The following is a 9,781-nucleotide window of genomic DNA, read 5'->3' as shown; positions in this document are numbered from 1 at the left end:
CGGCCCGGGGTGGGTGGGGGGGGGATGCAGAGCTGCGCGGGGATGGGTGTCGTAAGGGTTTTCCTTCAGTGTTAGAGGGGAGGCGGCGGTCCGCTTCCGACGCCTCCCGGACACCACCGTCACTCCTCGCCACCCGTCGTACCGCCCCGATGCGGGCGTTTGGAGGCCTCGGCCTGGTCTTCGCCGCGGGCACATCGCGTTTTGCACTTCAGGTAATGGGCCATAGCGACAGTAGCCGCGCTGCAAAAATTGTTTTGAAAAGGGCCATAGCCGTATGTCTTTTTGGTATTTGTGGATCTCTTCTATGTGTGTATATGCTACTTATAAGTAACGTAAGCTTTACTCTTGTTTCTCTGTGTGTTTTCTTTTGGCGCTAGGGAGCATTGTGCAAAACCAGCTTAATGAGTTCTTCACCCTTTATATTTTTAAAGGTAGAAGATGGCTAAATACTTGAAAAGGCCCTTCAAAGACACTCTGGGTGATATAAAAGAAAGAATGAAAGAGAAAAGAAATCAGAAATGGACAAGGCTGGGTAAAATAAGCCAGATCTCCACTGTAAAGTGCAAAATAGCGAGTAAGATGCTTAAATATCTTAACAGTTTTCATAAATTTTTTATTTAAACCAAGTTGAAATACTCACTGTTATGTTGCAGCAAACAGCTCCGTGCAAATGAAGAGCATCCAAGCAAACAACAGAGCTCTAGCTCAGGCTTTGCAAGAAGAAAAGCTTAAACTGAGGGATGCCCAGGTTACCATCCTTCAGTTAAGGAAAGAGTATCAAGATCTGAAGGTTCAGATGTTTGACTTGCAAAGAAATCTCAGGTTCAAGCAAGCTCGAGGACTTAGTGAGGTATTTTTAAATAATAACTTTATGATTTAGTGAAGCTGAACATCAGAATCTGTACCAATCCACTGATATCTTTATGATATGTTTCATAAAAAAATAATTCAATATATAGAACAAGTTTTCTCGTATTTTCACCTAATCTGCTAACTAACTAAGTATTTCTTTTCCTGGCTACTCTTTCTTCGTTAATTAAAATTTTATTCTGTAATTTTTTTATTATTTTTTTTTTTTAAATCACAGTTTGAAGGTACCTGACACAGGTATCCTCAGGATTTAGTCATCTCATAATGCTGGTGAGAAGGTATTGTACTAGAGGATAACAGCAACAGTGTTATTTTCCTTTTTTTTGTCCATTAGAATCAATTGTCAGCCTTGAATGAGATAATGTCAAAAGTTTCTGAGAATTTACTGAACTCGATTGCTCTCCTTGGCCCAGCAAAGAATTTGTGTTCCACAGGTGTAGTAAGTACCTTTTCCTCTTGGGGGACAGGATTTCTATTAATTATTCTTCTTTCCAGTATAGATGCACACAGCTTTTGAGATTTGAGCCTTAGTTTGGAGGTACAACTAGTCCCACAGCTCCCAGTATGACATGGGGTCCCACTGTATGGGGGGGTATAGTAGGTTGTTAGTGGGACTGAGGCTCTGCTACGAGGTGGGTAGGGCTACCCTGATTTTCTATGGGTATGCATCTTGCTCCCTGTACCATCCTCACAATTCCTTCTCCTGTCTGCTATCTGTATAGTTGGGTTGGTGATAAATGAGCTGACTTGCAGGAGCTGAGTATGTGAGATCCCAAAGCACTTTGTGTTAGCCAGCCAGCCAGAAAAAGAGTCAAGGGCTTCTTTGGCCATTCTGTGGGTAACTTGACTGTTGTCCAAAACTTGTATATGGTGCAAGCTTGTTTCAGCTATTTAGTCACAGTAAGATTTATTTTGTTGACAGAATCAGAGTGTGCTTTCTTCAGCTCTTGAAAATAGTTCCAATGTCGCAGGACAAATATGTTCAGTGTAAGTATCTTTTATAATTATCTATTTATATTTGAAAATTCTGTTCCAGTAAGCTTAATTTTCTGACTGGAAAAAGGGAAGAAATACAATGTAATGAAGTAGTTTGTTGTCATAAAATATATTGCTATTCAGTAAACACTACCTTTTGGAATTTTCTCTAGAGGACTTCTACAGTGTGCTGATGGAGATCACCAAGTACTTCCAAGTGGGATGGAGGCTGATAGTGATCAAAACGAGCTGGCTCATTCTGTGTCAGAGATCTGTGAGGAATCTGACAATGCAGTTTCCTTAATCAAAATAGTTCCAGACAAAGGTAACTAAAGTATCAGGCGTTGCTCTTTTCTGAATCGGGGGCAGGGGGGAAGTGAGAGTGTAACATTTAAATGTAATTACTACTTTTGAAGTAACTGTCAAGTAATTTTCCACTTATTATGATAAAGGTTAGATATTAATATTGGCAACTGGTAAACTTTTTGAATGAAGATGCCTAGCATAATGGGGGAGGAATTTGAAAATGCTTTGTCTTCTATATACCTGCAATCTAGTTTCGTTATCTACCAAACAGAGAGTAAAGTCATCTTTAGTCATACATTATCATTTATGAAATGAACAGTTGTTAACAAAGCAAAATACTCAGAAAAATAAATGACCTGTAGATAACTTTCCAAACAGAACAGTTTGGAAGAAAATCCTCAGGTAGTATACTTAACTGCTTTCTGTCTGGAAGCTGTATTAAACAGAGGTTATCTTGATGGCCAAATACTGGTTTGTATAAATCTGTAGAGAAAATTCTAAGAATAGTCTTAATTTTTGACAGGTTCAGGTTTTGCACACAAAACCTTTCCAGGCTGTTACTATTTAGCTTTAACGTGACTTTTTTCCTCTTCAATTACAAGGGCAAACGTCTGATTTTCATCTGGACAACACAGGGTCAGAGCTGGAAAATGTTTCTTTAAGTGGAGAGGATGGATTTGGTAATGTGTTACCAAAAAGTGTGTCCACCAGGCGTCGCTATTCAAAGACGAGAAATTACGATGAACTTCACCCAGGTGTCTGGGACCATTCAGAAGCACCTGATTCAGCAAGGGAGCTTTCTAAACTGGATGAAATTAGACTTGAGGAAAGTCTAGAGAAGCATACTGTAGAAAACATAAATTCAGATATTTCTCAGTTGAATGAAAACAAGTTAGGCTCAGAGATGGTGTTCAGGCAGACAGATTCTGGCACTGCACAGTTCAATTTAAGGAATAATTCTGATCTTAAACAACGTGACTGTAAAGGCACAGAAGACTCTCAAGTAAGGAAAAAGAAACATCAAAAGGGAAAACTGGAATGGCCTAAAAATATTCCCAGACAAAGACCAAAAAAAAGACAGGGTAAAGAGGCTTCCAAAGAAAAGTTGGATTTCTTGGGTGGCTCTTGTGATGCTTATGACTTTCATTTTGAAGAGTGTGTCCATCTTACACCTTTTCGACAAAATAAGGTGAATGACACAGACACTGATGTGGATGACCAAGAAGACTTATCCAAAACTAATACCAGTGAGTCAAGTGACATTGAAGATTCAGACGATAGCCTCTATGAGCCTTACAAGAGTAAATCGAAAAAAAGGAAAAGTTCAGTGGACAACACAGATACGTCGCCTGTCCATGAAAGGCGAAGGTCTAAAAGATGTTTGGCGCAGCGTGAGCAGAAACTCCATAATGAAAAAGAGACTGAAAGCAATAAATCAAGTGACAAATCTATTAGTAAGTGTAGAAAGTGTTCTGTAATTGGTTTTGTTTCTTTGAGAGAGATAACATTGTTTAAGGTATTTAGGCTTTTTTATTTTAGTGTTTTTATTAAATACAAACAGAATGATGTTATAAAAATCATTAGATTCATTCTTCTGCCAGCCTTTTTTTTTTTTCCACAGCAGAAATTGGAATAAAGATATGTTTTGTTTAAGAAATTGGTCAGCAATGAATTAATACTGTGTTTTAGGTGTGTTTAATGATGTATTAAAGCTGAGGAAAAGAGAAGAACAAGAGTATAAATTGAGAGAGAGGTGAAATAACAAAACACACTTTGCCTGGCACTTATTTTTCCAAATAAGAATTCCTCTTACGTATTCTTAAGTGGAAAGATGAAGACAATAGTTATAGCTGAGAGTTACTTTACATCTAGTATGTTCATTGACCTTCTCTCTTAAGCTAGCTTGCCTGAGTTGTCTTAAGTGTGCCTAATTCCCTCCCAGGGCAGCCTTCTGAGCCACCTCGTGGTCATCTGTGTGATGTCACCAACACTGCTTCACTGCTCCCCAGCACTGGGAATGCAACTGTTGTACCAGAAGGTGAAGAACCACAATCTCCAAAACGCAAGCGACGCTGCACTCTTACTGTGAGCTATAAAGAACCAAGTATTGCAGGGTAGGTGTCTTGCTTTCCAGTTTGATACAAAGTTCATGATCCTCAATCAAATGGAGGATTTGAGTGGGTTATTTAAATATTGGAAATAAGTTCTTAACAAAAAAAAAAACATTCAATGAGAGGTCTGATGTTAGTAATATGAAATAGTTCATGTGAAATTGAACCTATTAGCTGAAAGTTAATGTTTTAAGTGATGTGGGGAACAAAACTCAATTTTGCCTTTTTTGTTGGTGTTTTTTTAACAGGAAACTCAGGAGAGGAGATCCATTTACAGATACAAATTTTCTCAATTCTCCAATTTTCAAGCAGAAAAAAGATGCTAAACGCCATTCTCTTAAGAAAGAATCTCTATCAAAATATAATGAGAAATTTGTTGGTTGTCGTTGAGATTTGCAGCCATGATAGCAAAACCATGCTCACTCCATGAAGAAAAGACATCTTTCATCCAGGAAGTTATTGTTGCACGGTATCTTACACAAATGTGGAATTATTTCTATGTGTCTAATATTAAGGATATAAAATTAAGGCATTTTGGTTTTAATCCAGTGACTTGTTTTAAATGATAATTGAAGGCACAAGACTACTTTTATAACTAAGGTGATTCCATTCAAACTCTTGAGAGGAGGCATTCCTATGTCATGGATCTGTGAGCGTATCAGAAATACCTTATGAAAAAGATGATGAATGTAATTTTATTATTTAAACCCTGTTTGATCTCACAGCAGTTGGCAAAGGTGAACTTCAGGCACTTCAAAGGAAACGTTTTTGGTTTTTCTTAATAATGTTTGTACAGATCTTGTTTATGTAATGGTTGTAGTTTCATATTGAAGCTCGTAATAAATGTTTTAGTGTTTGGAAACAGCTTGGAGTTGGTTGGTGTTCTCTTTTGCACCACGGTCATTCTGAAACCCTATAGTACTAAAGAAACTTACTTGAAATTAAATTATTCTGCTTGCTTTTTTCTTTCAGCAAACAAATCTGTAACAGCTGTTTATCAGGGACAGAAAAAGAATGAGGAATATCTCAACTGATATTCCTAGAAGCATCCAGAAAAAAAGGCCAAGCCCCTCCTGCCCCCCATTTGCTACCCTCTGAACAAGTACACTTCTACATGATGGGGCACAGGACTAAATCCTGTGGGGGGTGGAAATAAACCTCTTCATACTCTCTAATTGTCTGTCAGGTATTAGACAGGTGCAGGGTTTGTTTCTGGTCTGTAAGACAAGTGTACCAGCTGAGTAACCTCATGGTGATCGTAGGTGAGTACAAGCTCAAGGTAGACTGTAGTTTGCTCCTATGGATGTGGTGTCTTGTGAGTAAAAGAGTATAGTAGACAAAACCAGGAAAAGAGCGTGACCGTGCTTTGAGGTGAAAAATCAGAACTTTCTAACAGCTCAGTCAAAGAGGAGACAGGAATAACAGCACTGCTGTAGCTCAGTTAGTACGGAACTGGGAATGCTATTTTGAATGGTCACAGCTTTCCATACCGAATTCCCAGCTCAGCTTAGCACACCATGCTGCCAGTGAACACCCAGGCTTTTTTGCATATTTTCTACTGTACCTGGAAGATGCACAGACTGTACTCTTGTAGCTTCACTGTGTGCAGTTGTGAAATTGCTTCAGTGTGTGTATTTGTAGTGTAAGAACTAAGTAATGAAAAAAGAGACCAAAATAAGTAGTTTTGTACATATATAATTTAAAACTATTCTGTACCAATACAATATATTAATTTTACAAATGTAAAGTTCATCAGCTGTTAAAGCATTTGCAAAACCACATATCCTACTGTAACTTTATTGCACAGTATCTATGAAAATATTAATTCTTAAATTAGAAAACAAATGTTTCAATATAGAAGAGACAATCTGATTGAAAGACGATAAGAAAATCTACTCTGAAAATAACAAAATTTCACAGGATACCAAGCTTAACAGGTGCATCTGTAGGCCCAATCTACAAAACAGGATTATAGCATCCAGTACTGCCTATTTAAAAAAAAAATAATACTCACTGTACCTTTGTTATAGATCCAAATGTAGGTCAGACTAATCTCATACAAAACACTATGGCAAGTCTAGTGTTAACATTTTTAATACCTTGTGTACCACATTTACTACTTCCAGGTACTTCCTGACATCTACTTGCTGAACTGACTCGTGACTTATCATTGCACAGGCATTTTGCAGGAATATATTCTTTGACACAGCACAGGACTGGGTTGGGGTTTTTTTCAGTTTTATAACTATTGAATTTTACCAGTGTAACATCTGTAAATATAAAACATCAAGAACGAAAGTTAAATCTGTTTTTCACAAAAGCTATTATAATTTACAGTTACAAACTCGAATTAGAAAATGTCAAGTGACAACTTATTGGCCTGTACTGATCACCATTAGGAAGTTAGGTGTACCTCTTAAATGTAGTGTAAGCAGCAAAATATATATATTATATATACAAGTGCTCAATTTGAAGATATACTAACATGAGTTGTAAAATGTTAATATGTTCCCAGGTCTAAATAATCACAGTTAATAAGCATTTATAATAAAGCTTGGTAGAAAATCCAGTTTACCACAGAGCCGAGTACATAAGCTAGAAGCTGTCATATGTTGACTTCTTTTGTGTACGATAGTCTCTGAATCTCTACTGAATAATCTAAAGAATTTATCAGTGAAGAGTGGCAAATAGGGTGGATCATGAAGTGCATCAAAACCTTTACTAAGCTAATTGAAATCGTCTAGCGTACGCCAATCAGATTCTCTGAAGTTAATTTGGGTACTTATGTCCTGCATAAGCCAAGTCACTATGACATTACACATCTAGCCAGATATTTATTCTGTTTTAAATAGTGGTTATGAGATTACAATTTGCAGGTTAAATATTTATCAAAACCCAAAACGAATAGAAAAACTTGCATCTACCAAAGATTACAGGCAGTCCTTTTTTCCGAACTGGCTGCTCTTCTCTCACAGCTTCTCAACCAGCTGAGTGTTTCTTTTAAAAAATAATATCTTATAAAAAGATTCTACAAAGAACCCCAACTGTTGTCTTCCCTTACTGTTTTCTTTTTTACTGGAAAAAAATAATAAAACTTTATCAAATAGGTACTGCATTAGGTAAGCTATAACATCTGTTGTTTGGGAATTTTCTTCATATCCCCAAACATGTGCAATTTCCCACATGTTCTGTGTGGGGTTTCTGAGGCTGTAGCTGATAAACTTATTATGAACATATGATAATGGGCACACAAAAGAAATTTTCCATAATTAAATACATTATAAAGCATTTTAATAAAATAATTTTCATAACTTCAGTATAATACATGTTTGCAAAACTAAAAGGGTTTTTAAAAGTGCTAAGTATTAAACAGAAGTTTCCTGAAGCCTTAAAGTCCCACATCTCAGATATATAATGGCTTCCCCTGCCCATAAAGTAGGCACACTGTTTGGTTGTAAAATAGACAGTGTCACTTGTCAATTAATCCAGCTTCTTTAATTTTTGTGTAGAAGAATTTCTCCAGTATATTGGCACATTTGTAGTATTCACTCTCGGGGGGGTTGTACTCTCTGCAATTTGTAAAGACCCGCTGCAAGTCTGCCATGAATAATTTCTTAGACACGTAGTACCTATTCTTGAGACGCTCGCTCATTGTTTTGAGATCTGTACAGAAGAAAAATAGATGAACAGCGTTTGATTCAAATACTTTTTGTACACAATATCCTTTTAGACTGATCTGCCATTTAACAGGAGCTGGCAAAGCTACGAGTTGGAATTCCTAATTGCCTTCACCTAAGGTGTGGTCCCTCTTTTAGCTTCAACTGCAACTGAGCAACTAAGCAACATTTCACTGTAAGAATGATTTTGTGTAGAGTTTATTTTGTCTTCTTTAAAAGATTAAAGCATCTTTGTTTTGTGCTCTCATACTTCTTTGAGTTTGCTGTGGGTATTAGGTGTCCCTAATTCTCCTCTAACTGCTCGGTGAGGCAAAGCTGTTGTCAGCTCTGCTGGAGGAAGCCTTAGGGGTGTATAAGCAAAGAATTCAAACATTGCAAAACAGGTATATTAACCTAAAATCCTCACTTTTGTGTGAGCACAGCAGCAGAGAGACATCTGTCTATACTACAAGCAGCTTTGCTTTGAAAAAAGATTAAATTCGTTCCACACTCTACACAGATTTTAATTACCTCTTCAAAGTTTATAGTTATGAATCCCTTTTTAAGTCATGTGAGAACAGGTCTCTCCTACTTTCAGTGCATCATATAAAACCTTTACTTACAGAACGCTTTTTAAGAAATGTTTTGCTTTATACTAAAATCAGTCATCCATAAAATACGCGAATCATCTCAGTGTTCTCCACACAGTCACTTTCCCAGTAATTCATATCAGGCATTTAAAAATTTTGTCTGCATTACAAGTGTTCTAGGAGTGAGTACGGGAATAGAAGCAGTGGGAGGTGTGCTGAATGCCTTGGCTTTTCTCACCTCAGATGCTCTAACAACTATTTTTTTAGCAATGCTTGAGCCAGGCTTCAGCAGCACCTTTGTGTAACGGTAACAGAAACAGCTGAAATAGAGAAGTCTTACTGCCAACAAATACTGCAAGGAAAGCAGATACCAAAGACCTTCAATGCGAAGAAATTAAAACTTAAGATTTAAAAATACAGTTGTGGGTATTTTTGGTTTAGTTTGGTTTGGGGGTTTGGTTGTTGTTTTTTTTAAGGGAGATTTCACTTTGGTAAAATAGAGAAAAACCCTGTCAAACTGACAAGAGGGAATTATTTAAGAAACCTTTGATAGATGCTCTCAAATACCTCTTCCAGTGATCTATAACTTGCTAGTGTGCAGTGATCTATAACTTACTGTGCACTAGTGTTGCACAGTAAGTCGCAAAAGCTCATTCAGTTCCCATTAAGTCTGAATTTTAGGTGCCTACATCTAAACTAGATGTCCACAGTCTAATTATATTATCCAACTGAGAAGGCTGTTCAGCTCACCCTGAAGCAAACACCGCCTGCCTGGTCAGTTATACTGCTCTCCTCTAACTAGAGTGAAAGTTTGGCTCCATCTGTCACTCAGCCGTACAGCTTTTGTATTGCAGATGAAAAGGAAAAACAAACAAACAAACAATTTCTTGAAAATAAGCAGCTGAAAGTACTTAAAGCAGGGGGGAAAGTGTTTATACATCAGAACTGACCTTAAGAGGTAGTCAAAAAAACCTACAGCCAAACCTCTCAAATATTGTACAATTTAGTCTGCATGCAAACATAAAAGACAAATGTTGTATCTTGTATGTGATGGCATAAGAAAAGACAATGCCATTTCTTTTTAATTGATCTTATGTCTGAGCAATTTTTGTACAGTATCAGCACACTGGTAGTGAGAGCAGAAAGAAAGCAGAAGTTGATCATGAATCGAAACGCGCTTTAGTTGTGCTGAGTTCCTCAGGTGAAAAAAACAAAGCAAAACTAAACCAAAGACCTCAGCTAAAATGAGAGCTGCTTCCCCCACCTCCAGTGT

General features: G+C 37.2%; 2 protein-coding genes across 2 annotated transcripts in view; one reads left to right on the top strand and one right to left on the bottom strand.

Moving 5' to 3' along the window:
- The first annotated feature begins 438 nt into the window (after positions 1 to 438).
- On the top strand, positions 439 to 4,652 carry SGOL1 (shugoshin-like 1 (S. pombe)). Its single transcript, XM_009888930.1, has 8 exons — positions 439 to 574; positions 654 to 850; positions 1,205 to 1,309; positions 1,793 to 1,857; positions 2,019 to 2,170; positions 2,754 to 3,605; positions 4,094 to 4,265; positions 4,511 to 4,652. The coding sequence occupies exons 1-8, from the start codon at positions 439 to 441 to the stop codon at positions 4,650 to 4,652; spliced, it is 1,821 nt and encodes a 606-aa protein (XP_009887232.1).
- Positions 4,653 to 7,531: 2,879 nt separating this feature from the next.
- The window catches only part of KAT2B (K(lysine) acetyltransferase 2B), a 36,380-nt gene continuing 34,130 nt past the window's right edge, over positions 7,532 to 9,781 (bottom strand). Inside the window, exon 17 of the mRNA XM_009888951.1 lies at positions 7,532 to 7,925. Within this exon, the coding sequence (XP_009887253.1) occupies positions 7,911 to 7,925 (15 nt within the window). The 3' untranslated portion in view covers positions 7,532 to 7,910. The remainder of the gene's footprint in view (positions 7,926 to 9,781) is intronic.

Source organism: Charadrius vociferus, unplaced genomic scaffold (genome assembly GCF_000708025.1).
Source record: "Charadrius vociferus isolate BGI_N301 unplaced genomic scaffold, ASM70802v2 scaffold217, whole genome shotgun sequence".
Lineage (NCBI taxonomy): Eukaryota > Metazoa > Chordata > Aves > Charadriiformes > Charadriidae > Charadrius > Charadrius vociferus.
The sequence above is the reverse complement of the archived record's forward strand: the minus strand, read 5'-3'. Positions and strand labels throughout refer to the sequence as shown.

Excerpts from the sequence above, each read along its gene's own strand:
- SGOL1 (XM_009888930.1), top strand. The coding sequence starts at position 439 with ATGGCTAAATACTTGAAAAGGCCCTTCAAAGACACTCTGGGTGATATA. Across the intron at positions 575-653 it reads TGTAAAGTGCAAAATAGCGA|CAAACAGCTCCGTGCAAATG; the intron begins GTAAGATGCTTA and ends GTTATGTTGCAG. Across the intron at positions 851-1,204 it reads AAGCTCGAGGACTTAGTGAG|AATCAATTGTCAGCCTTGAA; the intron begins GTATTTTTAAAT and ends TTTGTCCATTAG.